Below are 24,899 nucleotides of genomic sequence, written 5' to 3' on the forward strand. Positions count from 1 at the left end.
CTGATGATCAAGTGTGTTTAAACTCCTGGCAGAAATCATGTTGGTTTTTAAATGATACTGTAAAGTGTACCAGCAAACAAATGAAATTGGATCATGTTCTCTTGTATGCATGTAGCCCAAGCAGATATGGGATGCCAATGGAGAGATCCTAATTGCCTGTTTTTCCTCTCAATTCCACTCCGAATAGAACAGTTGAAAGACCTACAATAAGTTGTGTTTTTTTTTTCCTTGTAATGCTGTTCCTTTTAATGTCACCAAGTAAAATGTGGAATGGTCATGTGTTTTCAATTTGTCATTTTCATAATTTCTTTACGATGTATATGTACTTATCCAGGCATCCTTTTGTTGTACAAGATTTTTTCATGAAAATCTCATGAACATTGTTCATACCATAAGTAGGCTATAAAGAGGAAGGGAGATTTGCATAAGAATGGACAAGTAAATGGATTAGTATCATTCAGGTGAAAATTTTTTACAGTGTGAATGAAATCTAACTACATTTTTTAATAATCTATAGTAAAAAAGTATTGTAAATATTAGCACATAATCTATTTTTTCTTAGTTTAACCCATCCAAGAGACACAGTCACTCTCATTTTGTATCACGAGTCTATATTGAACTGGTCCTGAGTACATGCCAGCTTTGCCTAACAGCTTTTGGATGACGAGTTTGAAACCAGATCACATCTCATCAAGAAACTTGAGTGGGAAATTTAAGCCAATGCATTTCTTTTTCCTTCTCCCCCTCTTCCTCTTCCTCCTTCTCCTTTTTTCTCTCTCTCTTTCTTTCTCTCCTTTTTTTTGAGGTCTCTGTGAACCAGAATAAAATTGGAATAGAAAGAGTTGAATTTTTTTTGGAAAATATATTGAGAGGCAGTAGCCTTTATGAAAAGTAGAAAGGAAATAAACTTTGTTAGCCAGGAGGGAGAACTGTGATTTGGCTAACCATGGTTTATTGTTTATTTATCGATCTAAAATAAAACTTATGTTTGAGACTTTAATATGAAATCATGTTGTTATGGATACATGATATCAGTTTTTTTTTTTTAACATCTTTATTGGGGTATAATTGCTTTACAATGGTGTGTTAGTTTCTGCTTTATAACAAAGTGAATCAGTTATACATATACATATGTTCCCATATCTCTTCCCTCTTGCGTCTCCCTCCCTCCCACCCTCCCTATCCCACCCCTCCAGTCTGTCACAAAGCACCGAGCCAATATCCCTGTGCCATGCGGCTGCTTCCCACTAGCTATCTACCTTACTACGTTTGTTAGTGTGTATATGCCCATGACTCTCTCTCGCCCTGTCACAGCTCACCCTTCCCCCTCCCCATAACCTCAAGTCCGTTCTCTAGGAGGTCTGCGTCTTTATTCCTGCCTTACCCCTAGGTTCTTCATGACATTTTTTTTTTCTTAAATTCCATATATATGTGTTAGCATACGGTATTTGTCTTTTTCTTTCTGACTTACTTCACTCTGTATGACAGACTCTAGGTCTATCCACCTCATTACAAATAGCTCAATTTCGTTTCTTTTTATGGCTGAGTAATATTCCATTGTATATATGTGCCACATCTTCTTTATCCATTCATCCGATGATGGGCACTTAGGTTGTTTCCATCTCTGGGCTATTGTAAATAGAGCTGCAATGAACATTTTGATACATGACTCTTTTTGAATTTCGGTTTTCTCAGGGTATATGCCCAGTAGTGGGATTGCTGGGTCATATGGTAGTTCTATTTGTAGCTTTTTAAGGAACCTCCATACTGTTCTCCATAGTGGCTGAACCAATTCACATTCCCACCAGCAGTGCAGGAGTGTTCCGTTTTCTCCACACCCTCTCCAGCATTTATTGTTTCTAGATTTTTTGATGATGGCCATTCTGACTGGTGTGAGATGATATCTCATTGTCGTTTTGATTTGCATTTCTCTAATGATTAATGATGTTGAGCATTCTTTCATGTGTTTGTTGGCAGTCTGTATATCTTCTTTGGAGAAATGTCTATTTAGGTCTTCTGCCCATTTTTGGATTGGGTTGTTTGTTTTTTTGTTATTGAGCTGCATGAGCTGCTTGTAAATTTTGGAGATTAATCCTTTGTCGGTTACTTCATTTGCAAATATTTTCTCCCATTCTGAGGGTTGTCTTTTGGTCTTGTTTATGGTTTCCTTTGCTGTGCAAAAGCTTTGAAGTTTCATTAGGTCCCATTTGTTTATTTTTGTTTTTATTTCCATTACTCTAGGAGGTGGGTCAGAAAGGATCTTGCTGTGATTTATGTCATAGAGTGTTCTGCCTATGTTTTCCTCTAAGAGTTTGATAGTTTCTGGCCTTATATTTAGGTCTTTAATCCATTTTGAGCTTATTTTTGTGTATGGTGTTAGGGAGTGATCTAATCTCATACTTTTACATGTACCTGCCCAGTTTTCCCAGCACCACTTATTGAAGAGGCTGTCCTTTCTCCACTGTACATTCCTGCCACCTTTATCAAAGATAAGGTGTCCATATGTGCATGGGTTTATCTCTGGGCTTTCTATCCTGTTCCATTGATCTATCTTTCTGTTTTTGTGCCAGTACCATACCGTCTTGATAACTGTAGCTTTGTAATATAGTCTGAAGTCAGGGAGCCTGATTCCTCCAGTTCCTTTTTTCATTCTCAAGATTGCTTTGGCTATTCGGGGTCTTTTGTGTTTTCATACAAATTGCGAAATTTTTTGTTCTAGTTCTGTGAAAAATGCCAGTGGTAGTTTGATAGGGATTGCATTGAATCTATAAATTGCTTTGGGTAGTAAAGTCATTTTCACAATGTTGATTCTTCCAATCCAAGAAGATGGTATATCTCTCCATCTCTTTGTATCATCTTTAATTTCTTTCATCAGTGTCTTATAAATTTCTGCATACAGGTCTTTTGTCTCCTTAGGTAGGTTTATTCCTAGATATTTTATTCTTTTTGTTGCAATGGTAAATGGGAGTGTTTTCTTGATTTCACTTTCAGATTTGTCATCATTAGTATATAGGAATGCCAGAGATATCTGTGCATTAATTTTGTATTCTGCCACTTTACCAAATTCATTGATTAGCTCTAGTAGTTTTCTGGTAGCATCTTTAGGATTCTCTATGTATAGGATCATGTCATCTGCAAACAGTGACAGCTTTACTTCTTCTTTTCCGATTTGGATTCCTTTTATTTCCTTTTCTTCTCTGGTTGCTGTGGCTAAAACTTCCAAAACTATGTTGAATAAGAGTGGTGAGAGTGGGCAACCTTGTCTTGTTCCTGATCTTAGTGGAAATGCTTTCAGTTTTTCACCATTGAGGATGATGTTTGCTATGGGCTTGTCATATATGGCCTTTATTATGTTGAGGAAAGTTCCCTCTATGCCTACTTTCTGCAGGGTTTTTATCATAAATGGGTGTTGAATTTTGTCAAAAGCTTTCTCTGCATCTATTGAGATGATCATGTGGTTTTTCTTCTTCAATTTGTTAATATGGTTTATCACATTGATAGGTTTGCGTATATTGAAGAATCCTTGCATTCCTGGAATAAACCCCACTTGATCATGGTGTATGATCCTTTTAATGTTCTGTTGGATTCTGTTTGCTAGTATTTTGTTGAGGATATTTGCATCTATGTTCATCAGTGATATTGGCCTGTAGTTTTCTTTCTTTGGGACATCTTTGTCTGGTTTTGGTATCAAGGTGATGGTGGCCTCGTAGAAGGAGTTTGGGAGTGTTCCTCCCTCTGCTATATTTTGGAAGAGTTTGAGAAGGATAGGTGTTAGCTCTTCTCTAAATGTTTGATAGAATTCGCCTGTGAAGCCATCTGGTCCTGGGCTTTTCTTTGTTGGAAGATTTTTAATCACAGTTTCAATTTCAGTGCTTGTGATTGGTCTGTTCATATTTTCTATTTCTTCCTGATTCAGTCTTGGCAGGTTGTGCATTTCTAAGAATTTGTCCATTTCTTCCAGATTGTCCATTTTATTGGCATAGAGCTGCTTGTAGTAATCTCTCATGATCTCTTTTATTTCTGCAGTGTCAGTTGTTACCTCTCCTTTTTCATTTCTAATTCTATTGATTTGAGTCTTCTCCCTTTTTTTCTTGATGAGTCTGGCTAGTGGTTTATCTATTTTGTTTATCTTCTCAAAGAACCAGCTTTTAGTTTTATTGATCTTTGCTATTGTTTCCTTCATTTCTTTTTCATTTATTTCTGATCTGATTTTTATGATTTCTTTCCTTCTGCTAGCTTTGGGGTTTTTTTGTTCTTCTTTCTCTAATTGCTTGAGGTGCAAGGTTAGGTTGTTTATTCTAGATGATTCCTGCTTCTTAAGGTGGGCTTGTATTGCTATAAACTTCCCCCTTAGAACTGCTTTTGCTGCATCCCACAGGTTTTGTGTCGTTGTGTCTCCATTGTCATTTGTTTCTAGGTATTTTTTTATTTCCTCTTTGATTTCTTCAGTGATCACTTCGTTATTAAGTAATGTATTGTTTAGCCTCCATGTGTTTGTATTTTTTACAGATCTTTTCCTGTAATTGATATCTAGTCTTATGGCATTGTGGTCAGAAAAGATACTTGATACAATTTCAATTTTCTTAAATTTACCAAGGCTTGATTTGTGACCCAAGATATGATCTATCCTGGAGAATGTTCCATGAGCACTTGAGAAAAATGTGTATTCTGTTGTTTTTGGATGGAGTGTCCTATAAATATCAATTAAGTCCATCTTGTTTAATGTATCATTTAAAGCTTGTGTTTCCTTATTTATTTTCATTTTGGATGATCTGTCCATAGGTGAAAGTGGAGTGTTTAAGTCCCCTACTATGAATGTGTTACTGTCGATTTCCCCTTTTATGGCTGTTAGTATTTGCCTTATGTATTGAGGTGCTCCTATGTTGGGTGCATAAATATTTACAATTGTTATATCTTCTTCTTGGATCGATCCCTTGATCATTATGTAGTGTCCTTCTTTGTCTCTTTTAATAGTCCTTATTTTAAAATCTATTTTGTATGATATGAGAATTGCTACTCCAGCTTTCTTTTGGTTTCCATTTGCATGGAATATCTTTTTCCATCCCCTTACTTTCAGTCTGTATGTGTCTCTAGGTCTGAAGTGGGTCTCTTGTAGACAGTATATATATGGGTCTTGTTTTTGTATCCATTCAGCTAATCTGTGTCTTTTGGTGGGAGCATTTAGTCCATTTACATTTAAGGTAATTATCGATATGTATGTCCCTATTCCCATTTTCTAAATTGTTTTGGGTTCGTTATTATAGGTCTTTTCCTTCTCTTGTGTTTCTTGCCTAGAGAAGATCCTTTAGCATTTCTTGTAAAGCTGGTTTGGTGGTGCTGAACTCTCTCAGCTTTTGCTTGTCTGTAAAGGTTTTAATTTCTCCATCAAATCTGAATGAGATCCTTGCTGGGTAGAGTAGTCTTGGCTGCAGGTTTTTCTCCTTCATCTCTTTCAGTATGTCCTGCCACTCCCTTCTGGCTTGTAGAGTTTCTGCTGAGAGATCAGCTGTTAACCTTATGGGGATTCCCTTATGTGTTATTTGTTGTTTTTCCCTTGCTGCTTTTAATATGCTTTCTTTGTATTTAATTTTTGACAGTTTGATTAATATGTGTCTTGGCGTATTTCTCCTTGTATTTATCCTGTATGGGACTCTCTGTGCTTCCTGGACTTGATTAACTATTTCCTTTCCCATATTAGGGAAGTTTTCAACTATAATCTCTTCAAATATCTTCTCAGTCCCTTTCTTTTTCTCTTCTTCTTCTGGAACCCCTATAATTCGAATGTTGGTGCGTTTAATGTTGTCCCAGAGGTCTCTGAGACTGTCCTCAGTTCTTTTCATTCTTTTTTCTTTATTCTGCTCTGCAGTAGTTATTTCCCCTATTTTATCTTCCAGGTCACTTATCCGTTCTTCTGCCTCAGTTATTCTGCTATTGATCTCATCTAGAGTACTTTTAATTTCATTTATTGTGTTGTTCATCATTGCTTGTTTCATCTTTAGTTCTTCTCCGTCCTTGTTAACTGATTCTTGCATTTTGTCCATTCTATTGTCCATTCTATCTCCAAGATTTCGGATCATCCTTACTATCATTATTCTGAATTCTTTTTCAGGTAAGCTGCCTATTTCCTCTTCATTTGTTAGGTCTGGTGCATTTTTATCTTGCTCCTTTATCTGCTGTGTGTTTTTCTGTCTTCTCATTTTGCTTATCTTACTGTGTTTGGGGTCTCCTTTTTGCAGGCTGCAGGTTCGTAGTTCCTGCTGTTTTTGATGTCTGTCCCCAGTGGCTAAGGTTGGTTCAGTGGGTTGTGTAGGTTTCCTGGTGGAGGGGACTAGTGCCTGTGTTGTGGTGGATGAGGCTGGATCTTGTCTCTCTAGTGGGCAGGTTCACATCTGGTGGTGTGTTTGGGGTGTCTGTGGCCTTATTATTATTTTAGGCAGCCTCTCTGCTAATGGGTGGGGTTGTGTTCCTGTCTTGCTAGTTGTTTGGCATAGGTTGTCCAGCACTGTGGCTTGCTGGTCGTTGAGTGAAGCTGGGTGCTGGTGTTAAGATGGAAGTCTCTGGGAGATTTTCGCCGTTTGATATTATGTGGAGCTGGGAGGTCTCTTGTTGACCAGTGTCCTGAATTTGGCTCTCCTACCTCAGAGGCAGAGCCCTGACTCCTGGCTGGAGCACCAAGAGCTTTTCATCCACACGGCTCAGAATAAAAGGGAGAAAAAGTAGAGGGAATTAGTAGAAGTATGAGGAAAGAAAAAAGGAAAGGCGGGAAGGAAGGAAGGAAGAAAGAAAGAAAGAAGCAAAGAAGGAAAGAAGGAAAGAAAGGAGGGAGGGAGGGAGGGAGGGAGGAAGGAAGGAGGGAAAGAAGGAAAAAAGACAGAAAGAAAGAAGATACAGTAAAAATAAAATAAAGTATAATAAAATTATTGAATTAAAAAATTCTTATTTAGAAAAAAAAAAAGGGGACGGATAGAACCTTAGGACAAATGTTGGAAGCAAAGCTATACAGACAAAATCTTACACAGAAGCATACACATACACCCTCACTAAAAGAGGTAAAGGGGGAAAAATCATAAATCTTGCTGTCAGAGACCACCTCCTCAATTTGGGATGATTCGTTGTATAAAGGAGGGAAGGAAGGAAGGAAAGAAAGAAAGAAAGAAGGAAAGAAAGAAAGAAAGAAAGAAAGAAAGAAGGTAAAGTATAATAACGTTATTAAAATTAAAATTGATTATTAAGAAAAAAAATTTTTAAAAAAAACCATGGACGGATAGAACCCTAGGACAAATGGTGGAAGCAAGACTATACAGACAAGATCTCACACAGAAGCATACACATACACATTCACAAAAAGAGGAATAGGGGAAAAAATCATAGATCTTGCTCCTAAAGTCCACTTCCTTAATTTGGGATGATTGGTTGTCTATTCAGGTATTCCACAGATGCAGGGTACATCAAGTTGATTGCGGAGCTTTAATCTGCTGCTTCTGAGGCTGCTGGGAGAGATTTCCCTTTCTCTTCTTTGTTCTCACAGCTTCCAGGGGCTCAGCTTTGGATTTGGCCCTGCCACTGAGTGTAGGTCGCTGGAGGGCGCCTGTTTTTTGCTCAGACAGGGCGGGGTTAAAAGAGCCGCTGATTCGGGGGCTCTGGCGCACTCAGGCCGGCGGGGCGGGAGGGGCACGGCGTGCGAGGCGGGCCTGCGGCGGCAAAGGCCGGCGTGACTTTGCACCAGCCTGAGGCCCGCCGTGCGTTCTCCCGGGGAAGTTGTCCCTGGATCCCGGGAATCTGGCAGTGGCGGGCTGCACAGGCTCCGCGGAAGAGGGGTGTGGAGAGTGACCTGTGCTCGCACACAGGCCCCTCGGTGGCGGCAGCAGCAGCCTTATCGTCTCCCGCCCGTCTCTGGAGTCCTCGCTTTCAGCCGCGGCTCGCGCCCGTCTCTGGGGTTCGCGCTTTTAGCCGCGGCTCGCGCCCGTCTCTGGAGCTCCTTTAAGCAGCGTTCTTAAACCCCTCTCCTCACGCACCAGGAAACAAAGAGGTAAGAAAAAGTCTCTTGCCTCTTCGGCAGGTGCAGACTTTTCCCCGGACTCCCTCCCAGCTAGCCGTGGTGCACTAACCCCTTCAGGCTACGTTCAAGCCGCCAACCCCAGTCCTCTCCCTGTGCTCCGGCCTCAGCTCGCAGCCCCGCCCGCCCCGGCGGGTGAGCAGACAAGCCTCTCGGGCTGGTGAGTGCCGGTCGGCACCGATCCTCTGTGCGGGAATCTCCCCGCTTTGCCCTCTGCACCCGTTGCTCTGCACTCCTCCGCGGCTCCGAAGCTCCCCCCTCCGCGCCCTGCAGTCTCCGCCCGCGAAGGGGCTTCCTAGTGTGTGGAAACTTTTCCTCCTTCACAGCTCCCTCCCACTGGTGCAGGTGCCGTCCCTATTCTTTTGTCTCTGTTTTTTCTTTTTTTTTTCTTTTGCCCTACCCAGGTACGTGGGGAGTTTCTTGCCTTTTGGGAGGTCTGAGGTCTTCTGCCAGCGTTCAGTAGGTGTTCTATAGGAGTTGTTCCACGTGTAGATGTATTTCTGGTGTATCTGTGGGGAGGAAGGTGATCTCCGCGTCTTACTCTTCCGCCATCTTCAAGGTCCCCCCCTCATGATATCAGTTTTAAAAACATTTTGTGTGACAAGATTAGTACAAATAAATAGGATAAATAAAGGTTAAGTTCTTGACATTTCTTCTTATACTTAAGAAAAGTGTTGATGGTGACAAGAGTAGTAGATATAAATTGTTTTATATCAATGTTTTTTTGTTTTGTTTTGTTTTGTTTTTTGCCCTACGCGGGCCTCTCACTGTTGTGACCTCTCCCGTTGTGGAGCACAGGCTCCGGACGCTTAGGCTCAGCGGCCATGGGTCACGGGCCTAGCCGCTCCGCGGCATGTGGGAGCTTCCCGGACCGGGGCACGAACCCGTGTCCCCTGCATCAGCAGGCGGACTCTCAACCACTGTGCCACCAGGGAAGCCCTATATCAATGGTTTTTTAAAAACTTTTTTTTTTAATTTATTTTTTGGCTGCATTGGGTCTTCGTTGCTGTGCACGGGCTTTCTCTAGTTGCGGCGAGCAGGGGCTACTCTTCGTTGCGGTGCGAATGCTTCCCATTGTGGTGGCTTCTCTTGTTGCAGAGCACAGGCTCCAGGCGCACGGGCCTCAGTAGTTGCGGTACATGGGATCAGTAGTTGCGGCTCACGGGCTCTAGAGCACAGGCTCAGTAGTTGTGGCGCACAGGCTTATTTGCTCCAGGGCACGTGGGATCTTTCCGGACCAGGGATCATGTGTCCCCGGCATTGGCAGGTGAATTCTTAACCACTGTGCCACCAGGGAAGTCCTATATCAATGGTTTTTGATAGTGGAAATTTTTCAAAAACTTACATTTTTATCTGCTTACTAACTCCATTAAAATTTAGGTTCCAAAGAGTGAAACAGCAAAGTTATGAAGGTGTATATTCAAAAATATAAAGTACCTACACATGATATTCAACCATGATTAGAAAAACATGAAATTATTTCATTCTATACATGGCTTTTTTACTAACAGCTCTTAAGGAACTGCTTACCTGGGAGTGTGAGTAAGAAATATTGCCAAATAAGAAATACTGTATTCTTTGATATTGTATAAGATCTGAATTATATGAATTATCTTTTACTTGGTTATAATTTTTTTAACTGCTATGAGACATGTATTTTATCCAACCCTTTGCCTATCATTTGTACAATATAATTACACTACCACCAGTGTTTTTTCCTTAATTTAGAATGCAACAAAGCATAATTGATTTTGAAAGGTACTGTGGTATATGTTAGAAAGTATGAATGCTTCAGTTGGAATTGATTACATTAAAGGTTGATACCACTCTTCCAACCAGATTGGAAAGTAATGGGTATTTTTCCATTTCCTCCCATTCTCTGCTCCCTGATCAAACAATATATCTTTTTTTTTTTTGAGGGGGGTGGTTATTTTTGTTGTTGATTTAATGCTAAATGTTAAAGAAATAAAAGCTGTTACCGTGACTCTTCTTTACATGTCTCTGTTGAAAGGAGTTCTTAGGAACCACCCAAAACTGCCTTGCAGTTTAGTTCACCAAAGAGAATGTCTGGGGCCTGTGACTGGCCATCTGGGGTACCTGCATCTCATGGTCATTAAGAAGTCTTAAACCCATGCAAAGTACTTCCCTTCTAGTTCACAACAGTTTGATATCTGTTCTACAGGTCAAAGATCCAGGCAGAATTGGCAGCATTGCTATGAAGAGATATTCTGCCCAAAGAGACTTAGTGAATTGTTTAAGGATGATACACTAGACTATAATTCAAAACCTCTCATCTCATTTACTTTGCAAAACAGTGGTAAAGAATCAAGTGTTTCAGAAAAAGTAATTTCTAAACCTGGGTGCTTTAAAATTTTTATTCCTCCTATTAACCCTGCTTATTAAGTCTTTACTACTGTAAATGAATATTTCTGAGTCTTTAATCTTTTAGAAAATTATAAAAATTAAGTACTGCACAATTTCTCATTGGTATCATGACACCTATTTGCATCTTGCGTATATTGTTTAAACATATATCTCTCAGCATTCTAGATCAGTGTTCTTTTAATCCATTGTTAGGATCTATTTTAAAAATAGTATTTATAGTAAGAAACAGATTTTGAATGCAAAATCTACTAAAGGAAATGAGATAAATTATATGACAGTTTGGTGGTTAGCCATTTGAAATCATCTTTGAAGCCTTTAATATAATTAGTGGTTTCGTTTTTGGTCTGCTGAATTCAAGTCACATTAGGTTAATGTAATTAAAAGCAGAAAAGATTTTGTGTAGCCAAACTAGTTAATTAGCCCCAGTTGGTTTAGTATATTAACCTAGAGGTGTATGGATAACATTGTCGGGGTGATGCCTGAAAAACAATTCCTGTGTAACAGATACTGCAAATCCCCTGACTTGCTTTAGGGTAGAAAATGACGACATACCAAGGGGTTCATTTTAAGTTCATCTTTATTTCTGATTTTAAGCACTGATTGCAGAGTGAGCTGTATATGCCATAGAATAACCAGACAAAAAGCTTACTTAATTTACTTTTTAAAAGAAAGCATGCTTCTATATGTGCAAAGATAATGTTCCTCCTTGTATTCTGGAAGTAAGAATTCTGATTGTGGTTTTTCATGCTTACCACAAATATGAAATAATTCTCTTCACTTTTGTTCGAAAAGCTACATCTTATACCTGATTTTTCTATATCATCTTGTTACTCAGTAAACAATGCAATAAAGGAGATGAAAGCATTCTAGAAGAGATTTTCAACTACTTCAGAGAAGTCTTTAAGTGCTAGGAGAGAAGGCTTTTACCCCTAAGGTATATAATCATTTATAGCTTCTTAAAGGGAAAATGCTAGTATATAAGAATCCTATATATCAAGTACATTGAGGTATTCCATACCTTAATGTCACTAAAACTTTTTTTAATCTGAAACTGTTCTGAAGAAAAATATAAAGTATAAAGATATTTGAAACTTTAACCTTTTCCCCACCTTTTCCTTTCTCCTCCTGTCTCCTTCCCCAGAAGTAGCAACACCACTAGGACCTTTTTTGTTTTGTTTTCACCTAGTATGTAGTTAGCGGAGGTCCCCCTTTAAGTGCTGTCTAGAGCTTATGGAAATGTAGGCTTCTAATGTGGTTACTACTGCAGGCTGATAAGGTAGATGGTAATGAGGAAGTGGGACTTCTGCTTCGAGTTTTGACATAGGCTAGATGCCATATTGTCGGAAAGCTTAACTCTTTCTGCTTCTCCACTACCCGGTTAGGTTAATTGAAGTAGAGCTGCTGCAGTGCAGTGTTTAACATTGTGTCTGTTCATTATACAAACTCATTTTTGATAGGTTTACAATTTGGCTGTCAGATCCAGCTGCAGGAAGAGAGCTGCCAGGAAATATTTCTTAACTTGTTTTAAATAGTGCTATTTTCACATTTATGGTGTTTTGTATGTGTTAGACATATTCTTCCTTTCTCTGTAGAGAGGAAATGTCAATTTTTGGTTTACAAAGGAGCACTAAGATTTAGAATGTGTATAGTCACCCTTTACAATCAATATTTTTATATGCCAGCATAAAATGGTGATTGTTAATAGTAGGTACTGCTTTAAAGCTGGTACGTTATATTTGATCGGGGTTATAGCACTATGTTTTTTTCTATTCTTCTGTTTGTTGAAAAGAACAGGCCACCATGCAGTCCACATTTGTGACCATAGAGAATAGAATTATGGCTTTTGGTTTGCTCTGTTTCAATTCAGCCATTGACATAATGCCAAAATCAATTTGAACTTGTAGAAACTGAAGACTACCATTTGCATCCGTTATTTTGTGTGTTTCTCTGTTTTCAGTACTTTGTTGTTTCTTCCTTCACTTTTGTCAATTTCTGTCTCTATCATCTCCTAGGAGATAAGTTTCTCCCAGGTTTGGTGAGGTTTGTTTGATTTTCCATTTAAGTTGTAATGTTCATTTTGGGGTTTTGAACCATTATTGCCAGTGAGTGTAGAGTAGAATGTAGGGTTTTATAGTGAAATTGTCTTGTTAATGGGATGGAAGTTGTGTAGGCGTATTTATACTAACCTGGGGACTCTCAGTGATGATTTTTCCAAATAGAGTAAACATTAATGGTATTACATGATTTTAATCCCTCCTTCCTTTTGTTATATTAATCCAGCATTTATCCTTAGGCCAGAGCCAGGTCTTTAGAACAAAGTTTCTCAACATCAGCACTATTGACATATGGGGTGTGTGATAATTCTTTACTGTGGTGGACGCCTTTGTGCTTTGTAGGATGTTATTGAGTTGAAAATGCAACTTAACAAAGAAAAGCATGAATCACATGATTTTACTTTAGTAAAAGTGTGTATGTGTAACGTATATTTTATATCTATATTTCTATATCTATTTATCTATATCTATATTGAGAGAGAGGGAGGTACAAAAGAAAAATGCTCATAAAGTATTGACAGTAAACTTTTGGAAGGTTTTTTTCTTTTCATGTGACATTTATTTGTTCTTTTTATTTATTCTGTTTGAAAACAGGTAAGTATATATGAAAACAATAAATCTATCATTAATATATCTTGTAGCTGCTATAAACCTTTATGAAAATGCTTCAGTGGATAATAGACTAATTTTATCTACAAAAGCAGTTTGCATTCATTAAAAATCTTTCGAGTGACTACTATATGCAGACATTTTTCTAAGCATGAGGGATAGAATCATGAGCAATGCAGAGAAAAGTCCCTGGATGATTTTTATAATGACACCTAGAGAATCATGGTCATTTTTTAAATAAAAGGACTGAAAAATGTCAAGTTCTAAAGGCACAAAAATTAAAACTGCTCTGTTAATATTTGGTTTGTCCTAACACATAAAGACTTGGCCGCAATATCTAGTTTGGATGTCTGGATTGAAATAAAGCAATTTAGGCATTCCAAAACACTGTGACCCCACTTGAATAAAGTAGTAGTTTCAACAAACTCCCAGTGTAGGATGAAAAAAAAATTCTATTTGAATGGTTCCTTCCTTACTTTCTGTATTTTTTTTTCCTCCTTTGTTTAATCTGTATACTGTACAAAATAACTGTGAGGTCAAAACCTCCATGAATAAACATTCTGGAAGTTATCCCTGACAAAACCTTTCTAAGGTTCAGAGCATTATAGTTATTCAGGGGTAATTGAACTCTACTCCCCACCAAAAGCATATTAAATTAAGTAAAGATAGTTCAATTTCCGCATCCCAATCTTAATTCATGATTAGCTTTGGCCTACATATTGTACTGGAAGTCTGCTTACATTTGTAGTTAATCCTTCTTCAAATAATTAAGTGTTCAAGAGTGTACCCGAATGACTTTCCAGATGATTTATTAGTATCTGTTCGGTCTCTGCCTCCTAAGACCCCAAGAAACTGTTTGGACAGCAGAGACACTTATGTTTTTTAGGACAGGTCAGGTTCTGTAATATTTTGGAAGTTAAGATATAGTTGCTTAAAGCATCTCTGGCAAATTAAGTAATTAGAGACATTTTAATTTCCACATCTTGTAATACTAGAGTATGCTTCCTTGAAATTACGTATAGCTAATATGTATTTACATGTTAATTATAGTCATATGGTATTAAGAATTTCCTAAACAACAAGGTCCTACTGTATAGCAAAGGGAACTACATTCAATATCCTGTGATAAACCATACTGAAAAGAAGATAAAGAATGTGTGTATATATATATATATATATATATATATATATAAAATAACTGAATCACTTTGCTGTATAGCAGAAATTAATACAACATTGTAAATCAATTATACTTCAGTTAAAAAAAAATTTCCTTTTTCTTTTTTCTACTTGCTAACCAAATTGTTCACACAATGTTTTTGGTTTTCATTTAATTAAATAATATGAAGGAACTTGGCTGGTTTGGAAAAACAAATTTCTAGTTATATAGAATATAATTACTTTACAAGAAATGTAGGTAAGTAAAAATGTTTTGCCTCTTTTATATTGTACCTTTGGAATAAATTCTGTTTAAAGTTATTACCTATAGAGTAAATACTACACATCAGCTTTTTGATATAATCAGTCTTTCTTTGCATGCTTAGAAAGTAGACTTCACTTATGAAGACCTCTGTCATGTAAAAATTACTGTAGCGATTTTAATGATAGTCACGTGAAACTTTTTTTTAAGATACGAGGAGGAAAGCTCATGATTACTTACACCCGCAAGAGTGATGCTGGCAAATACGTTTGTGTTGGTACCAACATGGTTGGGGAACGTGAGAGTGAAGTAGCAGAGCTAACTGTTTTAGGTAAGTGCAATTTTATCTGATCTGCTCATTGTAAAGCTTATCTCTTATTATCATTTAGTATCTTTATACAAGGGAGAAAGAAATGACCTTTTCTAGAAGGTAAACCAATATTTTGGGGGCTGGAAAAAAGACAGAAGAAATCAGTAAAGCAGCCTGAGATAAAGTAGCCAAGACATAGGAAGACAATTCGGAGGAAACACTACACCTCGGGAGGAGAAGTAGGGAACTCGGTGGAATAATTTTCTAAGTAATATTTTAAATTATAAATCTGCTCTTACGGAACATCTAAAATGGCTTTTAGTTTGTTCATCTGTATTTTTTTTTTTTTGAGATGACTTTTTCTAATTTTAGAGAGACCTTCATTTGTGAAGAGACCTAGTAACTTGGCAGTCACTGTGGATGACAGTGCAGAATTTAAATGTGAGGCCCGAGGCGACCCTGTGCCCACAGTACGATGGAGGAAAGATGATGGGGAACTGCCCAAATCCAGGTATGGATCAGAATTTAATGATGGGATTCATCCACTCGGAATTTCTACAGTTCTCATCAGACCACTTTTCACATATAAGCCATTAGAATGGTCTACTCTAGACTCCTTGATCTCCTTGGGCCAGACATAGTAACGGAGATAATTAGAATCAGAAGGTTGCCATGCTTTCTTTGAGCGTGTACAGATAACTGTAAGTTCATGACCCCAGCCTGCCCAGGGAACCCTTGGAAGATGTGACATTCCTTAAACAGTTTTCTCTTTGTCCAGCCAGACAACAGTTAATACCAATGTCTTATATGGGAATAGGTAGGGAAGGGAGGTACAGCACTAAAGATGTAACTACAAACCAGTTAAAAAGCAAACTTCCTTTTCCTTAGCTACAACATCACCAGGGAATGGTAGAAGAGGTCAGAGTTTCTTGATATCTGTCAAATCCTTAAATTGGCTAGAAGCAGAGATACACTCGCAGCCTTAGGGAATGAGGCAATGAAATGAAACTTTCAGGCACTGTCTTTAGGCTGTCTTCTCTAGTGTGTCCATTCATTCAGCAGACATACCTTGAGCCCCTGCTAGGTTTGGGGGTCACAGCAAGTGTTTAGGTATAGTTTCTGCTGTCAAGGAGCTCACCAAAGGAGTCATGTATGGATAGATACAGAGTAACGTAGCAAACCCTTTTGCTGCTTAAAGGTAGACCCATGGGAGCAGAAAATCAGGAGAGAGTTCTCAAAGGAAAGTGACATAGAAGCAATGTCTTGAAAAATATGTATCAATTTGACAAGCAAGAAAGAGGAGAAGAGTATTCCAGGAAAAAAGACATCACAGCATAGACACAAATCTAAGACTGTTTTGAGTGGTGGAAATTTAGCATGGCAGCACACAGCGCATGTGGCAAGAGGTTATGGGAAACCAGGCTGGAGATAGTGAGGCCGGATTTACAGGACTTTGTATCGACTAAAGAATTCTGAATCATACGGCATGCACATTGATAAGCCAAGAGGGATAACTATGAACAGAATTGCTTTTTAGAGGAAATATTTTTTTTAGCATTATGGATATCACATTAATGTGGCAAGGGGTTGGGGGGTTGCCGTTGGCTGGGTCACCATTGTTGTTGTCCAGATAAGAGATGTGAATCGCCTGAACTAGGAGATGAGATGGAAATAGGCTAGGGGTCCATCATGGAGAGAAAGTTCTGAGACCCAATTGATGAATTGAATGATTTGTTATATATAGGGAGCTGGTGAAGGAAGATAGGTAGGTTGTGTTAGGAGAAGGAGTTGTTTTATGTGATAGGGTAAGAAAAAAATGTTTTATCTAACGTATTAAATATTAAGTGTCTCTGGAGGTATGATGTCTAATTATTAGTCAGGATTATGAATTTGGAGCTTAAGTGAAATAGGGGCAGCAAATGTTTGTGTGGTCAATCAATATATAAACTAGTGTAGATAGTATAACTCAGGGATATCATATAGAGTAAAAAGAGGACTGAGGTGAAATTTCAAGGGATACCCAACATTTAAAAAAAGGCAAGATGAGGCAAGGCAAGGGAATTCCAGAATAAGACTCTCTGGGTTTAAATATTAACTCTGCCATTAAAATAGCTGAAGACCAAAGCCAAGCTACCTTACCTTCCTATGCCTCAATTTTCTCATCTGCCAAATGGAGATGAGCATAATACTTCATAAGGTGTTATAAGAATTTTAAAAGATAGAACCTACAAAATGCTTGAAGTCTGACATATAATAAAAATGTATTTAATGGTCACTTAAATTTTAGTATGAGTACAGGAGCTTGAGGAAATAAACAAATAAGCGTCAACTTTGCCTAAAAATATTCTGTTAAAAAGTAGTTTTAGGGCTTCCCTGGTGGCGCAGTGGTTGAGAGTCCGCCTGCCGGTGCAGGGGACACGGGTTCGTGCCCCGGTCTGGGAAGGTCCCACATGCCGCAGAGCGGCTGGGCCCGTGAGCCATGGTCACTGAGCCTGCGCGTCCGGAGCCTGTGCTCCGCAACGGGAGAGGCCACGGCATTGGGAGGCCCGCGTACCGCAAAAAAAAAAAAAAAAGTAGTTTTAATATTTTTGCCCACACGAATATAAAAGAAGTGCTCTTTTCTATGCACACGCTTACTTAGAAGAATGCTGCATTATTTACCTTCTGCTTTAAATTCTCGAGAATGTTGGCTGTGATTTGATACCTAAATACATACTTGTAATGATGGATTCTTTCAAGTAGAAAGTCACTTAACTGTGCTTTCTTTTGTTATGTCACTAGATATGAAATCAGAGATGATCATACCTTGAAAATTCGGAAGGTGATGGCTGGTGACACGGGGTCATATACTTGTGTTGCAGAAAATATGGTTGGAAAAGCTGAAGCCTCTGCTACTCTGACTGTCCAAGGTAAGGTTTGGGGAACATTTTTTGTGGTTGATTTATTATATGAGATACAATGTTGATATTTGGAAATATTACATATTAGAGTAGTCTATATAAAATATAGACTTTAAATAGTGCTGTATATATATACATTATTCCAAACATATTTAAAGGAAATTATTGTTTTGCCTATGGGAGCTCTATAAGTGTCTGTTACAGGAAATTGAACTAAGTTTTCAAAATTATGAGAGCATTTTCTCGGTCAAATAGAGGAGGGGAGTGTGCTTTAATCTCTGGGTCTTCAAACACAGAGCTTTAATTAAATGACAGCTACTGCCGCGAAAACTTGATCTTTCAATGAAAATAAGTCGACCATTCCTTCAGGTCATGCACTTTCAAGGGTCTGTACAGTTCAGAACAAAAAAGTGAAAAGATTCTGTTTCCCACTAGAATGTAAGATGCATCCAAAGAATAGGGACTTTTGCAGTCTTTTTCTGTGCACACCGTGCCTGTGACTTAACAGACATTCAATAAATATTTGTTGAGTGAATTAATTGCATTTGTACTTTGCTAATTTTGATGAAGATTTATTATTTGGTGTGATGTGAGCCAAAATGGCTGCCATATTCTTTGGCTACAAGTTTTTTGAATGTCAAAGTCACATCTTAAACTGATATGCAGAAATGGTTCTGTCACCTCCTTTGTCTCCATAATTTCATATGTTTTTCATTCTCATTATCCCTTTTCCCCTTTTTCCATGATGTCATACTGATTATTTCTTACTATGTATCATCTGAGAACTTTCTCTCATTTTTTTCCTTTTTAGGGACAAATTGTTTATTGTGGAATTTGAGAGACAGGGACCTTTAAAGAGCATTTTGTTGGTGAAAAAAATTCCTTATTTTGACACGTATATAGAGTAAACAGGGATTTTGGCCATAAACCACTTAGCTTGTTTCTGAGTATGACATTAGCAACACCTGCTCTGTCATCTTTTCTGAGCACTGTCTCCTCTAAGGCTATTACGAAGGAAAAGGTGGCTTTTGAAGGAGAGCTTCTACTGTGGGCTTTCTACAAAAGAGCCTTGTGGGCTTTTTACAGTAGAAAAAAGGAATAAAGAATATTTCCTTCCTGTCTCTAAAGCCATTATGTCCCCCTTTGGGGTTTTTAGCTCAACCTCATAAAAACAAAAGAAAAAAATGAAAAGATCAAGAACAAACATTGAATTTCTAAGGCCTAGACTACTTCTCTTTAATCTAAGTTGGACTTGAACTCCACATAAGACTAAAACTGTAAGAAAAGAAAACCCCTTTACATTTAGAGAAAGCATAAATTTAAGAGATGTCAAGTTCAAGTTCAGAAGCCCTCCGGAGGGAGTGAAAGTAGCCCAGGATGAATCCAAGACATGAAAAGGTGTGTCTATCTCCAGGCAATTGTGACAGGGAGGTTGATTGTCTATTATATTAGTCAGAGAGATGATGCTTTTATAAATAATAGCCATTCTGCTGTGTCTACAGTAGACATTGAAATCAAAATAGAGTTTCCTCCAGCAGTTTTATACTCAATTCCAAAGTTAATTCAGCCTTAAGTTTTCCATATGGAATTCTTGCTCCTAAGCCTGGATTTCAGTGAAAACTGGGTACAAATGATCAAATCCAGAAACTACTTAAGGAATTTAGAAGTTCTTATTTCAACTGCATTGGGTTTTCTATAAACTTATGAAAGATCTGTGTATTGTTGAGAAGTTATTATTTTATTCAACTATTAAAATAAAATATGCATATTAACATCACTGTGAAAATACCTTTAACATGCTAGAATAACATACACAGTATGTCAAAGAAAGTAACATGATTCCCAACAGCAAAACTTAACTAAGAAAAAAAACAAAGGAAACTTTTCAAAGGAAACTTGAGAAGTTATGTATTTTTTTCCTTTGAGATTGAATATAGAAAAATATTAGTTACTACAAAGGAAACTAATCAGAAATGAATACATTTGATAGCAGGAAACAATTATTAGAAATTCAGTAGCATAGTTGTTTTTGATTTCTGTATTTCATTTGTGGTTCATTTTTGAGGCACTATTGGAGTCAGTATGGGCTTAAAAATATTCTTCCTTTTCCTCACTCCTCATGCAATAAATATTTAATTTTGAGAATTGATGTTGGACAACAGAACCCTGTGTTCCAGTAGCAGTTTGGGGAAAAAAACTTTCTTAAATAAGGGTGAACGTTTGATTTTCACCCCCAGTACAGATATGATTAGTTCTAACATTTAAAAATTAACCCTCATTTGAGAATTACTTCCTTTTTTTTGATATATATATATATTTTTTTGAAATCCTGATTCTGCTGTTTTAGAGACTCTGTCTGTATGTATTTCCTCAAGTATTCCATTCTCAACTCATGATTTCTTTGGTTTTAATACTTGTGTATTTTTCACAGTCCTTAGTATGGTACTGGACATCTAGTAGGCACTTTATGTAATAAATACTTGTTACAATTTGAACTATGCATTTGAACTCCAACCTTCTGCTTGTGTGGTAGAGATATCACAGTACAGTACATCACAGGGGAAATTCAAGCATCTTCTGGTGACTTTGATCCTGAGTGCTAGCAATAGGTTACATTGGATCAGATCTGAAGAGATTATCATCTCTGATGGCTGCCTGGTGGTCTGTGTTTGAAAGGAACAGAGTAAAACCTGGGGCTGGACAGAGTTTCCTAAACTTAGATGAAGTTTGTTATCTGATCTTATCTGAACGTGTATATCTAAACTTATCTGAAGCTTGTTAAATATACAGATTATCAAGCATGCCCCTGGAGAACCTGATTTAGTAGATCTGGGTTAGAGAACAGAAATTTGTTTTTATTTTTGTTTTCAAGCAAGTTCATCAGTCTCTGGAATGTGGAGTTACCTGTTGAGCTGACAGAAAGAATAAAGGGCTTTAAAAAATTGCTCTAGGGCTTCCCTGGTGGCGCAGTGGTTGAGAGACCGCCTGCAGATGCAGGGGACGCGGGTTCGCGCCCCGGTCCGGGAGGATCCCACATGCCGCGGAGCGGCTGGGCCCGTGAGCCATGGCCGCTGAGCCTGTGCGTCCCGAGCCTGTGCTCCGCAATGGGAGAGGCCACAACAGTGGGAGGCCCGTGTACCGAAAAAAAAAAAAAAAAAAAAATTGCTCTAGGGTTTGGGAATTACCAGGGCTGGATGAAGTGTGTTACAGAGAATTGTGTAGCGAAGAGTATAGACATTGGTGTCAGACAAAATGTAGTTGAATCCTATTTCTGTCATTTACCAACTGTGTGGCCTAGAAAAGGTTATTTAAATTACATGAGTCTCAGTTGCCCATGTGTAAAATGGGTACAGTAATACCAATCTCACAGCATTTTTATAAGGATTAAATTAAATTATATATATATAAAGCTTAACATATTGTCTGTTACAGAATGTTTTATAAATAAGGAGTGTTGTAGTCATATAAGCGTTATTATTAGTGATAGCTTTATCACTTAATTTTAATAATTATTGGTTATTTCATAAGAAATGTAGTAATGTTCAGATAATTCTAGACAGGTAGGTCTTCCTTTGCTATTGTAAATGAGAAACCTGAAGTAGTAATATAATCATGATAATTTATTATGTAACAAGTTATTAAAAGTCTTCTCAAATATAAAGCATTACATTTTTATTAAAAAAAAAACTTTATTGGCTTTTAAACTAAATGTGTTAAATCTTGTTAGTGCCATCAAAACTAGTGCTAGATTTAATGTTGAGGTTTTGCAAAATAACTAGATAATTTAATGAAAATTATGACCACTTGGGAATAGAAATGATTCAAAAACCAATCACATTTTATGTGCAATGGAGTGTTATCGTTATGAAAAAACGTTCAGCAGAGACTCAGAGACTCTGCAGTAATTTGACCTGTTGAAAAATAATTAATGTCCATTACATGACCAATAAAAAATGGTGAAGTAATGCTGTTTGGAATGATCACAACAGAGAAGTGTTTCTGTTTAACTCCCAGTTAACCAGAAAATTCAGTTAACCTGAACTTGATATTCTGTCATTTTTTGGAATAATCAAAAGTTTATTACCTATAAATGTAAATGTTGTTACATTTACGCCTGATGTTTGTCTGCCTCATTTTCCCTCCATACTGTAATAATATCTATGCACCTCCTCAAGAATTCTCTTTGTAAACCTAAAATACACAAATTCAGGCATCTTTTAAAAGACATATCATCTCAATTTTGATTGATTACATTGTGATATTTGCATTTTAATGTCTCAATTCGACAAGTATTAGGATTGCTAGCTGTCACAGTAGGAATGAATTATCTTCTGAACTAGTGTTTCATGTTGCATAATGGCCCCATCGTTTAAGGAAAAAGATATATACTGTAGTATTTATAACCATTTTATAGGTTGTGACATACCTATAAAATGTAAAGTCTAAGTTGAACAAAATAGATGCAGTGAGGCACCCTGCCAGATTTTTTAAACAGTGTGCTATAGAAACTGCTAAAATTTATGCCTCTGCTTGGTGCTCCGAGAATGGTTGCAGGTTTGTTTTACATTATTTTACTATCTTAATCTAAACCCATTAGGTCTTTATTAGATGCTTGCCAGGTGGGCCTTGAGGTTCTTCTTGTAATCACATGATAGCCAACATAAATTTTCCTGCTTGCTTTCATTTTTGAACCAATTCATAGTAATTTAAACAGTGGGTACTTTTTTTTTTCCTTTGTTGAAGGTAGCCTTTAAAGAAAAGCATGGTGGATGCAGCCTCAAAACACTTAAAAGAAAAATAAAGGCTGAAAAATAACTTTATCATTCTATTAATAGCAAAACCTTTAAAATTAGTGATTATTTATGATGACAATCATGTCTGTAGCTTTTTAAATAATTCCATTTATGAGGTGTGCTCTTCTGAAAGAAAGATGGAAGATAAAGCCACACAGAGTTTAAACTCCAAATTTCTCCCATTTCCAAGTCTGTCCTCCACCTCTAAGATTTCTTACAATTCTTTGGTTCAGTGATACTCACTGCTTAAACAAGGCAAACTCGATGGCATTATTAATCTTTCCACTCCCTCTGCAACTTCACAGATAAAGCAGCTCTTATTACTGTCACAATTTCATTGACAAAGTAAATTTGCGACTCTCTCTCACCAGAGTGATCGTGTTCCCATCGCTATGTCTGTCACAGGAAACCGAACTGAAAACAAACTTCCATGTACCAGCCATTTCCCAAGCAATCTCATTTTATCTGTGCTGACTTGAACCATTAAGAAAATCTAATCCCATTTTTGTCTGTCTTTCTTACAATAGGCACTAAAAGACATTTAGTCCTCCCATTTCCCTTTAGCCCTAAGTGCTGAGCCAGTCAGACACAGGAAACTGGACGTTTAGTTCACACCCCACTGCACTCCTCCACAGGCCTCTCCCAGGGACCAGTTATTCTTTGAAGCTCAAAAAACAGTTGCTTTTCTGCCCTTTCAGCAACAGCTGTGTTAAAAGAAAAGGCAGATGCCAAACATCTCTAAACCAGGTGATGCTCTGTTACCAGACAATTGGAATTTCTGTGAAATCCCAGCTCTTTTCTCATAGGCGCTTATCCGTTTTTCTTCCCTTGATGTGAAATTACTCCATTCTCTCAATTTCATCACCTGGTTTTTTGGGGGTTTTTTTTAGTTCTAAAATATGGTATCATGAATGATGTTGATATCTCCTTAATGTATTCTTGGCATACAATAGGAATGTTCAAATGGATCATCAAAAAGACGTGCATTCTATTCTGTTCTGAAGAACTATTATTTTGTCTGATGCTTCCCATAAGTATTATGCCTACTCTGCAGTGAAGGAACAGAGCACTTCCCCGTTAGGATTGGTTAGCCACTGACAGCCTGTGGAAGGCTGAAACTTGAAGTCTGAGATTGATGTGAGACCAGAGAGACACAAGGCAGAAAAAAAAGACCAGTGCAGTCCTTTGGCTGACTTAACTGCTACTAATGGAATGTTTCCTAGAGCTTCTCTCCTTGCTGCTGGTGAACTGCATGCCAAAGAAAATAAGAAGAAAAAAAAAAAAAGAAAAAGGAAAAGAAAAAAAAAATGCTGAAATATCTTGGGCACTATAGTTTATAATTGACCCCTAGTTAATATCCCAGTGAACTAGGAATTGATCAATAGTTATGATTTCCAGTAAAACAAGAAGCAACAGTCAGAGGTTTGGCTAAGCTTTTAAGATTCTCCTAACCCAGTGTGTGAGTATTAATTCACAGGAAATAGTAGTGATGCAGTGAAAACAGGAGCAGACAAGGCATAAGAAGCTGAACTCTTCCGTATTCTTCATTTCAGTCGATGGCAATGCAACCTGCAAATACACAGTAGTAAGCAGCTTGGGTGCTGGTGGGGTCATGCTTTGCTCTTCCATTTCTCAAATGTCAGTCACCTTAAAATCCTATTTATTTTGCCTTTTAAATATTTCTCAACTCTCAACACCTGTCTTATCTTCTTATCACTGCTTTATTATCTCTTGTGCAGTGAAACTTAACATCTAACCAGTTTCCTTGCCTCCGTCTTGTCCTATAGAATCCATCCTTCATACAACAGGTACATTGACCTAAAATACAAATCAAATTGTATTAGTTCCATTCATGAAACATTGTCATGCTTCCCATCTCTCCAGATAAGGTTCAAAGTACTTAAATGCTGCTCTGCCTGGCTACTTAGCCCCCTCTTGCTACTCCCTTCAGGGTAGTAACACTATATTGTTTACATATTTTTTCATGTAAATACCACCATGGAGCTTCCTTTTGGGCTTTTCTTTATGTTAGTCCTTTGGTCTAAAATGCTCTGCCCCCACTGACCCATCTTCTACTTGCTAATTACTTGTATCCTTGGATCCAGCTTAGGCAGGCATCTTGCAGGAAGCTTTGCAGGCAGTCCTTACCCCAGTGTCAGGTTAGGTATGCACATTCATGGACCCGTCACGTGCTGTTGCCACCCTTATTGCATTTCAGTATCTGCCCCATTTGACTGTGAGTTCCTTACAGGCACACTTTATGTACTTCACCTTCTTAGTCTCGTTGCTTATTGCAGTCTTAGGAGCATCCTTGGTGCTCATGTAACATTTTCTGTCTGAGCGAATCAAGGGCTGCCCTGATATATACCAGC

General features: G+C 37.8%; 1 protein-coding gene across 1 annotated transcript in view; it reads left to right on the forward strand.

The window, feature by feature from the left end:
* ROBO1 (roundabout guidance receptor 1) overlaps window positions 1-24,899 on the forward strand; it is a gene marked incomplete at its 5' end in the record, with an annotated part of 146,705 nt that overhangs the window by 18,091 nt on the left and 103,715 nt on the right. The window contains 3 exons of the mRNA XM_079921453.1: window positions 14,735-14,855; window positions 15,207-15,345; window positions 17,616-17,743. Of these exons, the coding sequence (XP_079777579.1) occupies window positions 14,735-14,855; window positions 15,207-15,345; window positions 17,616-17,743 (388 nt within the window). The remainder of the gene's footprint in view (window positions 1-14,734; window positions 14,856-15,206; window positions 15,346-17,615; window positions 17,744-24,899) is intronic.

The sequence above is a fragment of the Stenella coeruleoalba genome (assembly GCF_951394435.1).
Source record: "Stenella coeruleoalba genome assembly, chromosome: 5".
Taxonomy (NCBI): domain Eukaryota; kingdom Metazoa; phylum Chordata; class Mammalia; order Artiodactyla; family Delphinidae; genus Stenella; species Stenella coeruleoalba.